At 44.0% G+C, this 20,410-nt stretch overlaps 1 protein-coding gene and 1 pseudogene across 2 annotated transcripts; both read right to left on the bottom strand.

The window, feature by feature from the left end:
• Window positions 1–930: 930 nt before the first annotated feature.
• Window positions 931–20,297, bottom strand: MRPL45 (mitochondrial ribosomal protein L45). 2 transcript variants are annotated; one of them, XM_019982079.2, is made up of 8 exons: window positions 20,139–20,297; window positions 19,069–19,246; window positions 18,555–18,672; window positions 14,911–15,009; window positions 3,421–3,469; window positions 2,368–2,517; window positions 1,830–2,003; window positions 931–1,419 (listed from the first exon to the last, which is right to left on the bottom strand). In XM_019982079.2, the coding sequence occupies exons 1-8, from the start codon at window positions 20,202–20,204 to the stop codon at window positions 1,333–1,335; spliced, it is 921 nt and encodes a 306-aa protein (XP_019837638.1). In that variant the 5' UTR covers window positions 20,205–20,297; the 3' UTR covers window positions 931–1,332. The 2 variants fall into 2 exon arrangements, with proteins under 2 accessions (XP_019837638.1, XP_019837640.1); XM_019982081.2 differs by lacking the exon at window positions 14,911–15,009.
• Window positions 9,178–14,903, bottom strand: LOC109574219 (protein O-linked-mannose beta-1,2-N-acetylglucosaminyltransferase 1 pseudogene; annotated as a pseudogene).
• Window positions 20,298–20,410: the final 113 nt, after the last annotated feature.

The following is a 20,410-nucleotide window of genomic DNA, read 5'->3' as shown; positions in this document are numbered from 1 at the left end:
CCCTCTCCCTCTCCCACAGAGTCCATAAGACTGATCTATACATCAGTGTGTCTTTTGCTGTCTCGTACACATAAGAAACGAGTTGCCAGTCCAGGTTCGATACACGATACTGGATGCTTGGGGCTGGTGCACTGGGACGACCCAGAGGGATGGTATGGGGAGGGAGGAGGGAGGAGGGTTCAGGATGGGGAACACATGTATACCTGTGGCGGATTCATTTTGATATTTGGCAAAACTAATACAATTATGTAAAGTTTAAAAATAAAATAAAATTAAAAAAAAAAAAACCAAATATGAGAAATAAGGTTCTAATTTTTAAGGGGAGACCTCATGGGCTGATCAGTGTAATAGTGCTACAAGCCAAGCTTGCTGCTGGGACAGTGACTTCCCTGTCACACCTCAGATGACCCAGGATATGAGTATGTGAAGTCCTACATCCTCCTCCAGCTGGAGCTAAGGCACAAGTAGGGGCTGGGCTGTTTCCCTCTCCACAGGTTCATATCCTGGAATCTTTGCCTCCAAATCTGGGCTGCAAAAATAGTCACCATCTCCAAAAGGTGCTAGAAATCAGGGAACCAAGTCTTACTGATGAATTTCCCAAATGTATTCACACTTCCATGGCCCCTGCCTCTACCAACGCCTCCTGGGATTACATCAGGATACAGTCGATAATTAAGAACAAAATCTAAAAGCTGAGGACTAAATGATGTCTTTGGATTTACATTCATTTGTGAAATACAGATACTGATTTAGTGAATCAGTGTATGAGAAGAGACCCTCTTAAATGACATCACTTTTATAAACACTAATTATTTTTCTCAAGTCTGGATTTCCTATAAGTCATCAGTCATAGTTAACTTCCACGTCTACCATCTGAAGACTTGTCCACTTCCAGCCTGAACCAGGAGAAATGTAGAGAACCCACCACAATTTGTCTAATACTTGATAAGTGTTTTATTTCCAACTCTGATCCCTGCCCTGTAATTAGAAAGTCCTGCCAGTTTGCTCCTGATAGTTCTTGCTTTGGGCAAGCTGGTATCATGTTCTCTGAAACATACCATCTTTCATCTGGAGTTAGAAACTAGATTTAAGATGGAAAAAAAGAAGCAGAGCCATTGCTGTGCATAGAACCAACCCACCAGGGCCCAACCAGCAGCAGTTGTTATTGAGGATAAGACTGCTTAAAAGACCCAAGCAGGGTAAGAGAGAACAAAGGCAGTTCTTTCTACAGCGTGAAGAAAGACAGGTGACTTCACAGCTTCCGGACACCCAGACTTCACAGCTTCCAGCTGCTTCATCACCCATGCTTCACCCCAGGAATCATTCTTGCCGTCACGCTAGCTGAGGCTTATGGGCCTCTCTTTGCAGCTCTTCATACTCTTCCCCAGGTTTCAGCTGGGGCCCAGGGATCATCACCGTCTGAAAGAGCAGGAAGCTAAGTTATCTATTATCCAAGTCCATGGTTTACCCAGGAGATTCTGGCCTGCCTCCAGGCCCATCCGCAAAGAATTCCTCTTCCTGGGGCGGCATCACCCTCCCTCTCCACTAGGAGGTGCCCAACAGGAGTGGCTGAGGATGCCACGTCTTAAACCAGGAGGCCCTAGTGGTAAAGAACCCGTCCGCCAATACAGGAGACGTAAGATGCGGGGGGTTCAATTCCTGGGTGGGGAAAATCCCCTGGAGGAGGACATGGCAACCCACTACAGTATTCTTCCCAGGATAATCCCATGGACAGAGGATCCTGGTGGGCTACAGTACATGGGGTTGCAAAGAGCTGGACATCAGACTCAAGCAACTTAGCACACCTTAAACCGTGAGAGCTGCTTTACCTTAAGGATGGGCTGCTTAGGGGGTGCCCATGGGGGAACAATCTTGCCATGCATTCTCCAGCTGCCATAGGGATTCGCCAGGTGCTTTTCAAAGACAACATACTCCAGGACATCCCTGGGCACATCTTCCTGTCCATACATCAACCGGCCAAACCGGTCATAGATGGCCAGAGTCTGCAAAGATGAAAGCACGTCAAGTTGGTTAGTCCTCAGAGTTGTTTAATTCTGAATCCAGACTAACTGATCAACCACTGACACTTTACTCTTAGAGGGTTTTTGACTGGGTGGGGAGGGCGGTCAGGGTGGAGGGAGTGGAAGGAGGTAGGAGGGATCCCAGGAAGGGGAGGGAATAATATCCCCACACCTGTGTTCACAGCTAACACACAGCAGTGGGAAGGGTGCAGTGACAAGCCCAGAAAGACCATGGCGAGCCTTTCCTTAGAACTCACAGTCCTGGTAGCTATACCCAGGACTCAGAGGTAGGCGCTCAACCTGAGAGCAAAGAAAAGCTGGGAGGAAAGCAGACCGGTGCCTCTACCTGCCGGGTGTGCATGCGGACGGTGACCTGGCCATACGCGTTGCTCTTGGTCACCAGACTCGAACAGCGAACCTGCACCACCTGGGGTGGCTCTAAAGACTCTACGAAGCTCCAGCGGACAGTCTTATATTTGATGTCCCAGACCATGTCCTGAGGGCAGAGAAGAGTTCAACTGGATTCCTGCCCGCACCCCCCGCCCCCTTAGGGAAGTGGGTGCTTATTTCCATGCTTCCTCTTCCTGCAATGCCACAGTCAACATGCAACGTTTCCCATCAAATGCGCTGTGGTGCTTATTTTCTCTCACTTTTCTAAATTTTGCTTAAGCTATTGCTTCAGCTCACCTTACAACAACTCTCTTTTCATTTCTAAATCATGACTCAAGAGCCAATTACCACCTGGAGGACCCTTCTCCAAATCAATGAAGACCGCATTCCAAACTGCCAGCTTACCTAATATGTTATCCCTCCCACATACTGTCATAATCTGCTCGCTACTGCGTGCATTTCTGTTGGCTGCACATTTGTTTTTTTCCTCTTACCTTTCGGCAGTTTTTATAGGAATTTTATAGACTTTTATAAAGGCTAATAACCTCCTTAGACTAGGATAGCTATACTTGTGCCTGGGGAGATGAGGCAGAACTGGGAGCAACTGAAATTCTTATTCTTGAACTTCTAACTAAACCACAAAGTCCTCATTGTCAGGAGTCTCCCAGAGTACCTAGCACCCTGGTTACCACACAGTGTAAGCCTCAAGCACACTGCTTAAGTCCTTTATTGTGGCCCAGGCATGTGCAGGGCTGGCCTAATGTGACCATCCCCTCCCCTCAGGATCTGCAGTCTCAGTACTGCTTGCTCAGGGACCTCCTCTATCTGCAACTGCACGGCCTTTACCAGACTCCATACCAAGTCATTACCATGCAGCCAAACATAATGAACTTCGGCCTTTTGCCTTAAACTTCCTGTACTCTCAAAACTGATCCTTAAGAAAACTGAGGTGCTATCTAGAATCTGTCTACTCAGGCATCCCACAATTCTAAGGAAGATGAGAACCTACCGGAAAACAGTTTTCGGTTACCAAGGTATGAAGTCGGTCATGGTCTGAGCTAAAAAGGAAAGAAATTTGTATCACTGACTACTGCTTTTATGATACACTATATGAAAGTTGAAAATGGCCCTGAAAATGGAAAATCATTCCCTTCATTTTTACAAATATTTTCTGCACACCTACTATAAGCCAGGTAATATACTAAGTCCTAGAAATACAAAGATGAAGAATAACATGATTTCTCAGAAAACCATGAGCTCTAAAAGCAGTGCAAAGTTGTGTTTGAATTTCAGGAGCAGAAAGAAATTTCTCTGAAATTACTAGATATCCTTGAGATGGGTAAGAGACCCTCACTGGGACATGGGGACTGATTTCTGTTCTAAGCTGGAACAAGATTCAACACAAACAACAATCAAAAGCTCAACTTATCTCCTCTTACCATGGATACATCATCAATACCAACTGCCTAGCCTTATTTCTTACACTTTCATCCTTGAACCCAGCCAAGAGATAACCAGTATGGCTGAGTCCTTCACTGTTCATCTGACACTACAACACTGTTAAACAGCTACGGAAAGAAAGAGAAGTCACTCAGTCGTGTCTGACTCTTTGCGACCCCCATGGATTGTAGCCTACCAGGCTTCTCCGTCCATGGGATTTACAGGCAAGAGTACTGGAGCAGGTTGCCATTTCCTTCTCCAGTGGATCTTCCTGACCCAGGGATCCAACCCGAGTCTCCTGCATTGTAGGCAGATGCTTTTACTGTCTGAGCCACCAAGGAAGTCAACGGCTTCCATTAAATGGCTATACTCCAATACAAAATAAAAAGCTTAAGGTTTAGAAAAAGTAAAAGATAACAACTTGTCATTTCTGGTCCTTTCCAAACAAACTGTCCCTCCATCCCATCTTTGTGGCTGCCAGAGTGACCAAGTTATGCTGATTCTATTCAGGAAGAAAATGAAACAACAAACCCAAGCTCTTGTACATGTAAGATTTTAGGAGGGTTCCTAACTGAAGTAGGCTTCAAGTAAACCTAAGACCACAGATTAGTTTCTTTCAGATACACATTCATGACTTTCTCCTGCAATTTATTTTTTTTGTTGCTTTTTTTCTTTTCTTTTTTTTTTCTATCTTCTGCAATTTAACACTTCCTAAGTGGTTAAAGTCTTGCTCTTTGAAAAACTGTGTCTCTAATGCCAGAGTGGGTGATAGGTTAATTCTGTTTCACTTCCACTTCTATTCCAAATAAAAAAGACTCTGAGTCATTTCCCCTCACTGTAGCTCTAGACTAGACTACACCAAGTTGTGGTGACAGATACCACAGCCACCACACCTGGCACCTCCGAATGAATTCTGCCTCATCACTATCTTGGTCTAGAAATCTTCAGTAGAAATAAACTCCCCCTTTGATGAGCTGACTCGGTATTTTGTAATAGAACTTATCCTATAAGTAAGTTTGCAATAAAATTTACCCTCCCACTGTAAACATCCAGAAAGGTTGGACAGAATATAATAAACACAGACACACACACATTTTTAAATCTCTAGCCTAGTACACGAGAAAGGAAGTTAAGTCCACAGGTGCCAGAGAGGAAGAGCGAATTAAAAGTAGAATGGAAAGAACATAACCTGATACCACAACCAGGTAAGAGATGATTTAAGGATCCAGAAATAGGATCTGATGGCTAGAGCTTGACTTTTCCTAAAACCCAGGACGTTGGAAGGACAGGGAGTTGGAACTGAAATCCCTGTATAAAGCTGTGACCCTCAAAAGAGTCTGGCAGGCGCAGGAAAAGGAAACTAGAAAAACAGCCCACCAACCTAGAGACAAAGCTTCCCTCTGTCTAGGGCTCTGAGCAGGGGTAAAAAATCTAAAAAACAAACAACAGCAACCAAAAAACCCCATGAAAACTGAAAAATTAAAGCCCTAAGTACACATTATACTCAGATGTAGACACAAAATTTACAGTATCTCTATGATGCAAGAATTCCTAAACTAAGAAATTAACATAAAAACTAATACCTTGCCAATGCTATACCTAGAGGATTTGGCAGAAACACACAGAGAAAACCTCTCTGGGAGCATATTCATAACTTAGGTTGTCTGCAATTCCCTCAGAAGAAACACACTCCATCATCAACACTACAAAACAGACCTGGAATCAATCTAGCAAAATCAACAGACACAGACATCAAGCAAAACAACAGACCAGGAAGCACTAGGGGTGGGTCCCTTCATTGAAGTAACTGATAAATAAGCAAAGCAAAATCTCAGAACTCTGGATACTTATAACAACCAGGGGAGTGCCTGATGAAGGGAGAAGCCAATGAGCCTGGATTTAAGAACATGTACAAACCACCTCCCCTCCTCTTTCCCTCAGCCCTGCCATGACTGCGGGACAGCGGTCTGTGTTCTGGAGTGGATGGCTGGTACTTGGGCAGGCAGCAGGGACCTTCCCCTCCAAAATTTGAGTTTGCACATTCTGGTCAATCTGGTGGATGGCAGAGAGACCAGCACAAACCATGCCACGGTTTCAGCCCTGCTGGCTGCAGCAGCTTTTCCCATCAACAGATATAAAGGGATAAAGGGAAAAGAACACCTATTTTGTTTTTATTCAGTCAGACAATTTAGGAAATCTTTGTCAGGTCACTGGCCGACTGCAGAGGTAATGGAACGGAAACTTCACTGACGACTACCCGAAACAAAGAATACACACTTGGCAGTATTAGTTTGGAAAAGTCACAAATGGATGGCAGCGGCACTAATCAACAAAGTCAGCAATTTCTGAGGAGCAGAGCAATCTGATTTTCAGAGTTACCACATAATGATGCTCAGAATGTCCAATTCTCAACAAAAAGTTACAAAGTATACAAAGAAACATGAAACTATGGCCCACTTACAGAAAAAAATTTTTGACAGAAGCTATCCCTGAGGAAGCCCAGACATTAGAATTATTAGCCAAAGACATTAAATCAACTGTCCTACATGCTCATTGAGATAAAGGCAACCAGGCGAAAAGAACTAAAGGAAATTCTAAAACAATCTACGAAATAAGTACATCAATCAGTAAAGAGATAAAAATTATGAAAATGAACCAAACAAATTCTAGAACTGCAAAATACAGTGAAAGAAATTAAAAATTCACTACGGGGGTTAGGGACTTCCCTGGCAGTACAGTGGTTAAGATTTCACCTTCCAGAGCAGGGGGTGCAGGTTCAATTCCTGGTTGGGGAGCTAAGATCCCACATATCTCCTGACCAAAAAGCCAACACATTAAAAAAAAAAAAGCAAGCAATAAGGTAACAAATCCAATAAAGACTTAAAAAAAATTCACTACAGGGGCTGAACAGCAAATCTGAGCAGGAAGAAACACGGGATCAGTTACCTCGAGGATAAAACTATTGAAAGCATCCAATCTAAGGAGCAAATGAAAGTTGCTCAGTTGTTTCCCTCTCTTTGCGTCCCCATGGACTATACAGTCCATGGAATTCTCTAGGTCAGAATACCGGAGTGGGTAGTCTTTCCCTTATCCAGGGGATCTTCCCAACCCAGGGATCGAACCAGGTCTCCTGCATTGCAGGCGGACTCTTTACCAGCTGAGCCCCATAACTTGTGGATAAAACTATTCAAAGTATCCAATCTAAGGAGCAAAAAGAAGAAAACAATGAAGAAAAATGAGTAGAGCCTGAGGTACCTGCAGGACACCGTCAAGTGCATGAACACACATATCAGGAGTCCCAGAAGGAGAAGAGAGGAGGCAAAAAAAACATTTGAAGAAATAACGGCTGAAGGAGCTTCCCTAAGGGTCCAGTGGTTAAGAGTCTGTGCTTCCACTGCAGGGGACACAGGTTCAATCCCTGGCCGGGGAAGTTCCTGCATAACGCATAGTGTAGCCAAAAAAAAAAAAAAAAAAGAATAGAAAGGATGGCTGAAAACATTTCAAATCTGGTAAAAGAAATGAATGTTCATATCCAAGAAACTCCACAAACTCCAAGCAGAATGAACTCAAAGAAATCCACACTGAGACACAGTACAGTGCAAGTGTCAAAACCAAGAGACAAAGAGAAAATCTTAAAAGCAACAGAAGAGAAGTAATTTGTCACATATCAGGGACCTTACAAAGGTTACAGTTGGTTTCTTATCAGAAACTATGGAGGCCAAAAGGCAGTGGGATGATATATTTAAAGGCCTAAAAGAAAATCTGTCAACTACGAATTTTATAGATAGAAACACTATCTTTTAAAAATGAAGGAGAGGGCTTCCCTGGTGGCTCAGTGGTTAATGCACTTCCATTTCAGGAGACATGGGTTAAATCGCTGGTCGGGGAAGTTCCACATGCCATGAGGTATGGCAAAAGAAAAAAAAAGAGAAAGAAAAAAGAATGAAGGAGAATTGTAGATATTTTCAGATAAACAAAAATTGGGAGGGTTTATTACCAGGAGACCTGTCCTATTAGATATACTAAAGGCGTTTTTCAGACCTAAATGAAAGGACACTGGACAGTAACTTAAAGCAATAAGAAACAATCAGCACTGGTACAGGTTACTATATAGGTAAACATAAAGGCCAGTATTCCTGTCCTTCTGATCTGTAATTCCTCATTTTTTTCCTATTTGATTTAAAAGGCACATGCATAAAACATTGGTTACAAATCTATGTTATGGGCACATAGTGTATAAACATATAATCAGCGGCAGTAACAATGCAAAGGGGAAGGAGCAGACTGCTTGTACACTATTGAAACTTTGATATTATCCAAACTAGACGGTTAAGATACTAATTCTAACCCCCAAAGCAACCATTAAGAAAATAAGTTTAAAAAAATCTATAGAAAAGGAAAGAAGAGAATCAGAAAGTTATACCACTGGGACTTCCCTAGTGGTCCAGTGGTTAAGAATCCGCCTGCCAATTCAGGGAACACTGGTTCAGTCCCTGGTTCCAGAAGATCCCACACGCCTGGGACCAATGAACCTTGTGTGCCACGACTGAGCCCATTCTCTACAGCCCTCAAGCCCCAGCTACTGAAGCCGGTGTGCCTAGTGCCCTCGCTCTGCAACAGAAGACACCACTGCAACGAGAGGCTCACGCACCAAAACAAAGAGTAGCCCTGGCTGGGTGCAACTAGAGAAACTCTGAGCACAGCGACAAAAGATCCAGCACACACAGCCAAAATTAACAATAAATACATAGGTGATATTATTAAAAAAAAAAAAAAAAATGAAGTCAGATGCTTACATTACAGCATACTCAAAAGGGATCAAAGACCAAAATGTGAGAACCAAATCTATAAAACTCTTAGAATAAAACATTAGGGAAAAATTCCATGACACTGAATTTGGCAATGATTTGTAGATTTGACAGTAAAAACTCAGACAACAAAAGAAAACACATGTAACTTGGACTTAACAAAAATTAAAATGTTCTTATTTCAAAGTACACTACCAAGAAAATAAAAACCCATGAAATGGGAGAAAATATTTATAAAGCATATATCTGACATGGGATTACTATTCAGAACACATAAAGAGCTCCCGCAACCCAATAACAAAATAGCAACCCAACTGTGGCCACTGCTGAGTTGTCCAAATTGCTTCACATATTGAGTCAAGACTTGAACAGCATCATCTTTTAAGATTTTAAATAGCTCAGCTGGAATTTCATCACCTCCATTAGCTTTGTTTGAAGTAATGCTTCCTAAGGCCCACTTGACTTCACATTCCAGGATATCTGGCTCTGAGTGACCACACTCATGGTTATCTTGATCATTAACTTTTTTTTTTTTTTTTGAGCTTTTCTCCTTTTTTAATCAATGACCACTTTATCCAGCTTTGGAAATCTGGACAAAGAGGAGGCTGAGAAGAGGCCTGGTTCAGTGTCTGAGGGTCTCTGAGTGAGTCTGCATCAGCATGTGGGCCCCAGGTGGGCCTGTCCATGGGTTGGGCACAGCAGTTTCCTGAGTAAGAGCCTGCCCCACCCTCAGGGCAGCACCCCAGTCCAAAAAAAAAAAAAGAATCAAGGCCCTCCAGGCTTCAGCTGTTTCCAAGACCCTCAGGACAGTCAATAAATACCTTAGATTCTCAGTCAGGCCTGGGAGGAAGGAGTATGCAAAGGGCAGAATGGGCTGCCCAGGGATCCCAGTGATTCCCAGGTACTCTCCTGCCCTTTCCCAACAAGAAAGTAAATAAATCGACCTCCAACTCAGGAACAGGGGTGTTGGAGCAGAGGAACCCTCCCCTGGGAGTTAGTAATTAAGTTTCATGTTAAAAAAAACCAGACCCAGCCCCTGCCAGTGTCTACAAAATCCTACAGGATTGGATAAAGGGCTAGCCTGCCTGGGGCTACACAGTACGCAGCCCTGCAGGTTCCTGGAGGAGGTCTCATGTCTGTTCTGCAGCTCCCGGGCCTCCCTCCTCCTTTGTGGGTGACTCCAAGAAAATTGGGGTGATTGATGGTGGCTTCTTCATCGAGTATGGGGAGGCTGGGACCCCCACCACCAGGAAGTGGTTCTTCTTCTGAAACAGTCTCCACAGGCCCTGGTGGTTGTCACACACATCCAGGTCCCAGATTCGGAGACACTTGGCAAGCTGAGTCCAGGTGGTGAAGTCATTGTCCTTCTCCATCCGGATAAATGCCATGTAGGTGTGGCCCTCTGTGTCTGGCAGGAAAGAGTCTTCACAAGGGTTCTTGCTGTGGTCCAGAACCTCCGCTTCACTGAGAAGCCTGTGAACTTCTACTTCATAAGCGTCCTTCTTTAGACCGTCCACGTTCCTGAGCTGGACACCTGGAACCATGCTGAACTTGTGCTTCTTGAAGTAGGCCTCATGGAAGTAGCCATTCATGTTGAGGCCAATGATGCCAAAGCGGTAGGATCAGGACACGTCAGGGATAATGCACTCTCGGCCTCGGCGTTGTTCTGGCATCCGCATAAACACGTCCCAGTCCCAGAGCTTTTCTGGTGTGGGCCACTTGGGCTCAAATTCTTCCTTGTACAAGAACTTCCTGAGTACCCAGCCCAGCCCAGGCATGGTCTCCACACGGTACAGCACTGCTGGGTCCTCCGCCGTGTGTTCACAGCCCTGGTCATTCCAGGCAGAGATACAGTACAAGCTGTCGTCCTCCTCCAGCAGGTGGACGGATTGGCTCAGGTAACTGAAAGGATCCACAGCAATATCCAGGTCCTCTCCCAGAACCACAGCAAACTTGGCTTCCGGAAACAGGTTGAAAGTGGCAGTGAGGCTGGCCTTGTAGTGCTGAGGCACACGGGCGTACTTGATGCTGATGGGAGTGTGCTGGATGCCCCTCAGACCAAGCAGCACCACCACCTCCATCAGCTCCTTACAGTAGCCATCAATGAAAACTTATCATCTGGGGAGACACCCCCTGGGCTGAGAGTAGAGAGCGCAGCATCCTGTACAGGTAATTGGGCCGGTTCCCCGCAATGACAGCCACAGGCACATCAAGGACCTTGTTGTCTGGGAGTGGGTCAGGGCTGAACTCGATGGGTATGGGGTCCTTGCAGCTGCACACGCTCCCGTAGCCCTCAACTTTGCTGCAGTAGCAGCGGCGATGGTTCAGCTCTGTGTCTGCCCAGCGGCACTCTGCCTCTTCAGCTGAGCTCAGTAGCACATCTGTCTTCAGCACAACTGGATCCCCCCAGGAGGAGAGGGCAGGTGACTTATAATGTTTCTCCGCGAGCAAAGGACCTCCTCTTCGTCCCACGAAGGCCCTGGTGTCCCTCTAGGCCAGGGCAGGGCCAGCCTGGCTGCCTAGGCTCCTCAGCAGAGCCCTGGCGGTGTCCCTGAGGAGGAAGGAGCCCTCGTGCTTGACGGTGCACATGAGCACTCGGCCAGCTGCCGCCATGTTGAGGAACAGCACCACGGCCTCATCCTCATGAGGTGAATAGGTGTCAGACACTCGCTCTGCCATCACATGGCCCGTGGCCTGGTTGAGGACGATGACTTGGCTGCCCCGGCCCTGCTCCTGGGCCTCACCCTCCAGCACCGTGGTGCCGTCCACTGGCACATACACTTTGCCGCGGCTTGAGTATACCTCCACATCCAGGACACGTCGGGGACCACTGCCTCTGCGCCTTGGAGGCTCCAGTCGGCCCAGGGCCTCATCATAGTCTTGTTCTGGCTCCAGGTCTTCACTGGCCTCGCTGATAGCTTGTCGTGTGTCCAGGATCAACTTGATGTTGACGATGACGGTCACCAGTAGGAAAAGCACGGCTCCTGACAGAACCTCCAGGGCCCACTGGGTGGTCAGTTTATACTTCCAGGTCAGATACCAGCTCCACTTTTTTCACGCCCCAAAGGGCTTGATGAGAGAGCTGGGCTTCCAGTCGTCCATGTCGTATGTTGGGGGGTCACCACTGTCCTGGACAACCCACGCCTGCAGCAATATCTCAAGGAGCCCGGGCCCCGTTCAAGCCCCACTCGGGCCCGCACATCTCGGCCCGGAGCACCACGGCCTCCGCCTCCTCCATGCCACTTGCGGCCCCACCCCCGATCATTAACTTTTTAAAATATAGTTCTTCTATTATTGCCACCTGTCCTTAATCTCTTCTGCTTCTGTTAGGTCCATATGATTCCTATTCTTTATTGTGCCCATACTTGCATGAAATGTCCCCTTGATATCTCCAATTTTCTTGAAGAGATCTCTAGTCTTTCCCATTCTGTTGCTTTCCTCTCTTTGCATTATTCATTTAAAAAGGCCTTCTTATCTCCTTGCTATTCTCTTTAACTCTGTATTCAGTTGGGTATATCTTTCCCTTTCTCGCTTGCCTTTCACTCCTCTTCTTTCCTCAGCTATTTGTAATGCCTCCTCAGACAACCACTTTGCCTTCTTGAATTTCTTTTTCTTGGGGATGGTCTTGATCACCGCCTCCTGTACAATGTTATGAATCTCCGCCCATAGTTCTTCAGGCACTGTGTCTACCAGATCTAATCCTTTGAATCTATTTGTCACCTCCACTCTATAATTCATAAGGGATTGATTTAGGTCATACCTGAGTGACCTAGTGGTTTTCCCTACTTTCTTCAATTTAAGCCTGAATTTTGCAATATGGAGCTCATTATCTGAGCCACAGTCAGCTCCAGATCTTGTTTTTGCTGACTGTATTGGGCTCCTCCATCTTCAGCTACAAAGAATATGGTCAATCTGATTTCAGTATTGCAAAGCTAGTGGAGGTGATGGAATTCCAGCTGAGCTATTTCAAATCCTAAAAGATGATGCTGTTCAAGCGCTGCACTCAATATGTCAGCAATTTGGAAAACTCAGTAGTGGCCACAGGACTGGAAAAGATCAGTTTCCTTTCCAATCCCAAAGAAGGGCAATGCCAAAGAATGTTCAAGCTATCAAACAATTGCGCTCATTTCACATGCTAGTAAGGTTATGCTCAAAGTCTTCAAGCTAGGCTTCAGCAATATGTGAACTGAGAACTTACAGATGTACAAGCTGGGTTTAGAAAAAGCAGAGGAAACAGAGATCAAATTGCCAGCATTTGCTGTATTATAGAGAGAGCAAGGGAATTCCAGAAAAACATCTACTTCTCCTTGATTGACTAAGCTAAAGCCTTTGTGTGGATCCCAACAAACTGGAAAACTCTCAGAGGTGGGAATAGCAGACCACCTTACCTGTCTCCTGAGAAACTTGCATACAGGTCAAGAAGAAACAGACTGGACATGAAATAACCGACTGGTTCAAAACTAGAAAAGGAATACAATAAGTCCATTCTGAAGGAGATCAGCCCTGGGTGTTCTTTGGAGGGGATGATGCTAAAGCTGAAACTCCAGTACTTTGGCCACCTGATGTGAAGAGTTGACTCACTGGAAAAGACTCTGATGCTGGGAGGGATTGGGGGCAGGAGGTAAAGGGGATGACAGAGGATGAGATGGCTGGATGGCATCACCGACTTGATAGACGTGAGTTTGAATGAACTCCGGGAGCTGGTGATGGACAGGGAGGCCTGGCGTGCTGCGATTCATGGGGTCGGACACAACTGAGCGACTGAACTGAACTGAAGGCTGTATATTGTCACCTTGCTTATTTATGTACTTCTATGCAGAATACTGGAGAAGGCAATGGCAACCCACTCCAGTACTCTTGCCTGGGAAATCCCATGGATGGAGGAGCCTGGTAGGCTGCAGTCCATGGGGTCGCTAGGAGTCAGACACAACTGAGCGACTTCACTTTCACTTTTCACTTTCATGCATTGGAGAAGGAAATGGCAACCCACTCCAGTGTTCTTGCCTGGAGAATCCCAGGGGCGGCAGAGGTTGGTGGGCTGCTGTCTATGGGGTCGCACAGAGTCGGACACGACTGAAGCGACTTAGCAGCAGCAGCATGCAGAGTACATCATGTGAAATGCTGGGCTAGATGAATCACAAGCTGGAATCAAGACTGCTGGGAGAAATATCAACAACCTCAGATATGCAAATGATACCACTCTAATGGCCGAAAGTGAAGAGGAACTAAAGAGCCTCTTGATGAGGCTGAAAGAGGAGAGTGAAAAAGCTGACTTAAAACTCAACATCCAAAAAACGAAGATTATGGCATCCAGTCCCATAGCTTCATGGCAAACGGAAGGGGAAAAAGTGGAAGCAGTGACAGATTTTACTTTCTTGGGCTCCAAAATCACTGCAGATAGTGACTGTAGCCATGAAATTAAAAGATGTTTGCTCCTTGGAAGGAAAGTTATGACTAATCTAGACAGCATATTAAAAAGCAGAGATATCACTTTTCTGACAAAGGTACATGGAGTCAAAGCTATGGTTTCTCCAGTAGTCAGGCATGGATGTGAGAGTTGGACCATAAAGAAGGGTGAGTGCTGAAGAATTGATGCTTTCAAACTGTGATGCTGGAAAAGACTTTTGAGAGTCCCCTAGACTGCAAGGACACCAAAGCTGTCAATTCTACAGAAAATCAATCTTGAGTAATCAGAGACTGGAAGGTCTGATCAATTAGACATTGGAAGGTCTGATGCTGAAGCTCCAATATGTTGGCCACCTGATGATAAGAGCCAACTCATTGGAAAGGACCCTGATATTGGGGAAGATTGAAGGCAAAAGGAGAAGAGGACAACAGAGGATGAGATGGTTAGATAGCATTATTGACTCAATGGACATGAATCTGACCAAACTTCAAGAGATAGTATAACACACGGAAGCCTGGCGGGCTAGAGTCCATGGGGTTGCAAAGGGTTGGACACGATTTAGTGACTAAAAGACACAAAGAAAGGATCAGGATGAGTTAGGGATCAGGTGGGGTGAAAACAGCTGCCATTAAGCAGAGTCCTAACATTTGCCAGTGGAGCTGAGCCAGACCAAATGGTGAAAATTCCCAGACGCAGTGAGAGAAGTCAAGGATAGCTCCAGGCTCCAATTATTTCCCAAAGAGGAAGGTCTCTCATTCTAGAATTCTCACCTGAAGGAAAAAAAACACACCTAGAATAATAGCTGCTGAGAACATAGTGGGTATAAGACAGGGAGTTCACATACTTGTTTAGACACAGATGAGCTTCAATGAAGATATCCTGGGCTTTTTCAGGGAAGTCCTTTACTTTAAAATTAGGATCACTTTCTTTTATCCTCCGGATTCTGTAAAATTAAGCATGAGAATCATTTTAAAGAAGATGTCATTCAATTTCCATAACTTAACAGCTTACTTTACCTCCATTAATGTCTGTTCATTTATTCAGTAATTGTTTTTTGAATGTGCCAAGTCCTATAAATTCAGCCTTCTAACTTAATTCTAAAGAAAAACCAAAGCTTCTCATAGTGAATTTCTGGAATTTTGACATCAAAGAAAATATCCTATAAGCACTAAGGAAGAAAAAACAGGTTTCATACAGAGGTTCAAGAGTCAGAAAGACATTGGGCTTCTAACTAGCAACATCAGAAGTTAGAAAGATTAGAAAGACAATGGAGGAGTATTTTTGATGGAGAAAAAAATGACTCCCAGTCCAGAATTCTATATCTGGGCAAATTATTTTTTTTGGCCACACTGCACAGCATGACAGGTTCTTAGTTCTCCAACCAGGGATTGAACTTGTGCCCCCTGCAGGGGAAGCGTGAAGTCTTAACAACTAGACCACCAGGGAAGCCTATGGGCAAATTATAAATGAAGTGGGAGACTAAAAGAAAGACTTTTTCTTAGCCTTGCAACATTTCACTTATTTACCTTCCACTCTTTCTCAGGAAGCTGCGAGGAAATGTGTACCACCAAAATAACTGAATGTACCATGAAGGAGAAAGACATAAAATCCAGGAAACAGGGAATATATATAAGAGCAAGGCAAATGGCTTAGCAGGATGATGATAAAAGTAGATCCCACAATGTACAGTGAGCCTGAAGAGAGACCAATGCAGACTGAAAAAGGTAAGAAGGCTCCAGAAGGGCTTTCTTCTTTATGATGAGGTTGATAAAATAATGTTTTCTACACAGTAAGAGAAAATTAACACAACCAGGGGTTCTATAAGGAAATGAGAAAAAAAAAGACACTTAATGCCAGGAAAATAAAAAATTATTATGCAGGAAAGGAAATGTAATAATAATGTACTGCATGACTCAGCTGTCAACAGCATTTTCATAGTTATAATAATGTAAACAGGGAATTCTGATCTAATCAGTGTTACCAAAAATGTATTAAGAGGATGAGGGACACCATAACCTAGAGGAATTTATCCCAGGAATGCAGGGTTGGCTTAACACTAAAAAATCAATTAATGTAATATACCATATCAATACAATAAAGGACAAATATCACATTATCGTCAATGATCAGAGAAAAAGCATTTGACAAAATCAACTTCTTTACACTCTTTTCACCTCAAAGCCTTGTTTTGTTTCCCTGGAATGCTATTTCTCACCACATTTCTCTACTCAGCTAACTCCAAGCAACCCTTTAGATCCCAGCTTTAAATGTCATTTTCTTAGAGAAGCCTACTCTGAACTCCCAGACGGGGAAAGTTATCTTTCCCTGTCCTGTGTTTTCAGAGCACTCATACTTTATTCTATCTGTAATTATGTGTGTACAATCAGTAACTGTTCTCCTCCCCTAGACAATAAGTGTTGTATTCATCAACATCATGAACTCTTTCACCAAAGAGTTCACAAGCCAGGAGAGAAATACATGAGAGGAGAGCAACAGAATATAGAGTTACCAGAGACAGTAAAAATAAGCATACAGTTATAATTATAACAAAGGCAACTCCAAAAAAAGTCAGGGAAGGCTTAAAAGCAGACACAGAAATTAAAAGCAGACACAGAAATTAAAAGCAGACCTAGAGATTATCATACCTAACAAAGTAAGTCAGAAAGAGAAAAACAAATACCATATAATATCACTTATATGTGGAGTCTAAAATACAACACAGGGATGTCCAGTGGTTAAGACCCTGAGTTTCCATTGCAGGAAGTACAGGTTTGATCCCTCTGGTCGGTATACTAAGATCCCATATGCCGAGTGGTGCAGCCAAAAAAAAAAAAAAGGGCAGAAAGAAACATCTATAAAACACAAACATAATCAAAGCTATGGTTTTTCCAGTAGTCAAGTATGGATGTGACAGGTGGACCATAAAGAAGGTTGAGCACTGAAGAATTGGTGCTTTTGATTGTGGACAAGACTCTTGAGAATCCCCTGGACAGCAAGGAAACCAAACCAGTCAATTCTAAAGGAAATCAACCCTGAAAATTCACTGGAAGGACTGATGCTGAAGCTGAAACTCCAATACTTTGGCCACCTGATGCAAAGAGCTGACTCATTGGAAAAGACCCTGCTGCTCAAAAAGATTGAGAGCAGGAAAAGGGGGCGATAGAGGATGAGATGGTTGGATGGCATCTCTGACCCAAAGGACATGAGCAAACTCCGGGAGATAGTGAAGGACCTGGAAGCCTGGTGTCCTGAAGTTCATGGGGACACAAAGAATTGGACACAACTTAGCAGCTGAACAACAACAAAGAAACAAAGAGAACAGACTTGTGGTGGCCAAGGGGGAAGGGAGAGGAGAGGGAAGAACTGGGGGTATATTATTAAAAAAAAGCAGGGCTTTCCTGGTGGTCCAGTGGTTAAGAATCTGCCTTGCAATGCAAGGGACACCATTTTAATTCCTGACTGGGAAGATCCAACATGTTGAGGGCAACTAGGCCCCTGTGCCACAGCTACGGTGCTATGGAGCCCAGCAGCCATAACTATTGAGCCCACATACAGCAACTACTGAAGCCCACATGTAGTGTGGGGTGTAGGGCCGTGCTCCACAACAAGAGAAGCCATTACAGCCAAAAATAAATAAATATTTTAAAAAACAAAAAACAGCAGACACAATGCCTGAGGAAAAAAGACATTTTTCAGACAAAGGAAAGGATGTGCAAAGAGACGCAGCACAGCAATTGTCAAGGAACTAGCAATTAGCTTGGAAATGTTAAAGTTTAGGATGAGAAAAATGAAATAGACAATGGTGGAGAGAAAGGTAAGAGGCAAATTATTTTTTAAAAAGCCCTGAATACCACTGAAGAAATCTATATTTTATTCTTCAGATAATAAGGAGCCACAAGGAGTCTGAGGCAGAGGTGTTGATATGATAAGATCTGTATTTAGAGGAATGTTGTAGCCACATGAAGAATTGACACTAACTCAATACACTTACGCATAGAAATGTATATATGACCTTAAAGAGCCCATAATTTAGATATAGTCAGAGCCAGAGTGACAGCTATTGAAAATCTCTTTAAGAAGACAGTTTTGGCTTCTGCTCCTTAACTAAAGCGCAGTTAGCTCCCTAGAACAGGTCTGTCTTCTTAAGCCTTTTTGGTTTTTCTTACTCTCTTAAAATCTCAGGTATTTCTCTTATAAATATGTTCTCTCTTATTACTACTTTAAATTGCTAAATATATGATCAAAAAAGTGTCCTACAAACTTCAATGTCAACTTCCTAAATGACGTGACAAAAATGACAAGTCAAGGCTGAGATGCTAAGATTCAGAATGTCCATACTATTATCCATTAAGTCTATTTCACGGAAAGAATATACTGTCAAGTTATCAAAGGAGTTATACACAATTAATCCAAGATGGCCTCTCTGGATTAAGTAGCAACAAGAAATTTTTATTTTAATATTAACTCCCAGCTGTCTCAGATACCTACGACAATTGTGATGCCACATTCTTCTTCAATCGCTCAGTCCTCTGTGCCAGTCCTTCCTTAGAAAGAGATGACACTCGGGCATCACCCTCAGGAGGAACATAGGCATCAAAGATACTAGCTGTAAAGAGAGAAGGAGAAAACTAAGAAAGCATTGCAAGATTGAGAAAAAGTCATCTTGAGATCATAAAAATTGGGAGGGCTCCTGGATACAAAATAGATTATGAACAGACTTTTCCATGCAGAAGAAATCATGCAGGATTAGAAAAAGTAGAGTAAGATAATCTTAGTCTTCAAAAGAGTCTTAGCTGCTTCTTGTACAAAAGGGAGAAACTTTACTCTGGTCTTCTAGGAATATTGTGAAAACAAGATCAAAGATGACCTCATGAAACCTAATGTATACAAATTATTGAAGCTGAACTGATTTGGGGGTTAATTAAATGCTATCATTCACAGTCCAAATCATTCCACTTTTCAAGAAGACCTTTGACAGAAGGGGACTGGGTTAGGGCTTTACCTGTACAGGCCAGATGTATGGGACGTTCCAAACTTTCTTGAGGAATCACCAGTCCTGCTTTCCGGGCATATTCTGTGAACTCTTTTTCTGTTTTGTATTTGGGTTGATAAATAGGGGGTGTGAAACGTTTTTTAGTTCTCACTGGAACTACTGCTGTGGACTGAGTCATTAGGATTGGCTGGAGGATAGCAGAAAAAGGTTAGGTAACCTGGGAAAAAATCTTATACAAACTGTAAGCAAAGATAGAAAGGGCACAACCAAAGAATGACTTAGGAACAATTATAAAGCCACACATAACGGGGAAATGCTTCTATCTTAACAATTATAGCTGTCTCTTACTAAAAGCCAGTAAGCAACTTTTCCTAATACTAATACCACTCAACCTTTACTAAAGGCTTTATTTTAGTACTTTTCATACTACAGGGCTATGCCAACTCAAGAATGCAGAGTTGATGAAAGTTGATAAAAGCAAGGTTGATCAGACTGATGAAACAACGCTCAGTCTTTGGGGAATTAAACACCAACCCAGTACTCTCTTTTCTTCTGCTCTACCTTAACTCAGAAATCTCTACATTTACTCAGATTACATTGTGCTCATTCTATTGGGAGCCTCAACGTAAACTTTATTTTGTCGTTCTAGCTTCCAATTAACCAATAAGCTCCTTAAAGGCCAGATCTCTCGCTGACCATGAAGTTTGTTCAGGCAGGAACGATTCTCCCTCCTTTACAGCTACTGACCAATTTAGAACATTTATAAAAAATCAACGGGAAGCGAGACCACCTTCCAAACCATTACTTCTTTCCCATTTAACACCCGTACGCCAATGAGATCCAGGGCAAACCGGAGAAACTTAATCCCCGAGAACTTGCCCGCCCTGATAGCCCTACCAAGGCTCTCCCCACTCAGCCACATAGCTATGCAATAACTGTGTCTCGCCTACCTCAACTGCTCCCTACCTAGGCACGATCTGTATCGCCCAAGTTCACCAAGGACAACCGTAAAATGAGTATTTCCCTCTACTCTGTCCTCCTCCAGCCCCCAGACTTCCAGCCACCCCACCCCTACCCACCTGCCGAGACCACCATCCTACAGCCCTGGATAAGCAAGACAAACTCCGCGGCAAGGGGGCTGCCATTTTGCTCACGCAAAGGCAGCTGGGAAGGAAACTGTGAAGAGCCGGAGGCTGGAAAGAAGGCGCATAGGGCGGAGCTAGCTCGGGCGTGGAATTTTCCAGGGCACGCGCCCTCCGCCAAGTGTGAAAGGCGCGAACGCGCACGTACGCATTCGGGAGGGAGCGAGGGTGGAGTCGGGTTGCTCTTGCGCAGTCAGATGGAGTTGGGG

The sequence above is a fragment of the Bos indicus genome, chromosome 19 (genome assembly GCF_029378745.1).
Source record: "Bos indicus isolate NIAB-ARS_2022 breed Sahiwal x Tharparkar chromosome 19, NIAB-ARS_B.indTharparkar_mat_pri_1.0, whole genome shotgun sequence".
NCBI classification, from domain to species: domain Eukaryota; kingdom Metazoa; phylum Chordata; class Mammalia; order Artiodactyla; family Bovidae; genus Bos; species Bos indicus.
Note: the sequence above shows the minus strand (reverse complement) of the source record. Positions and strands in the feature narration are given on the sequence as shown.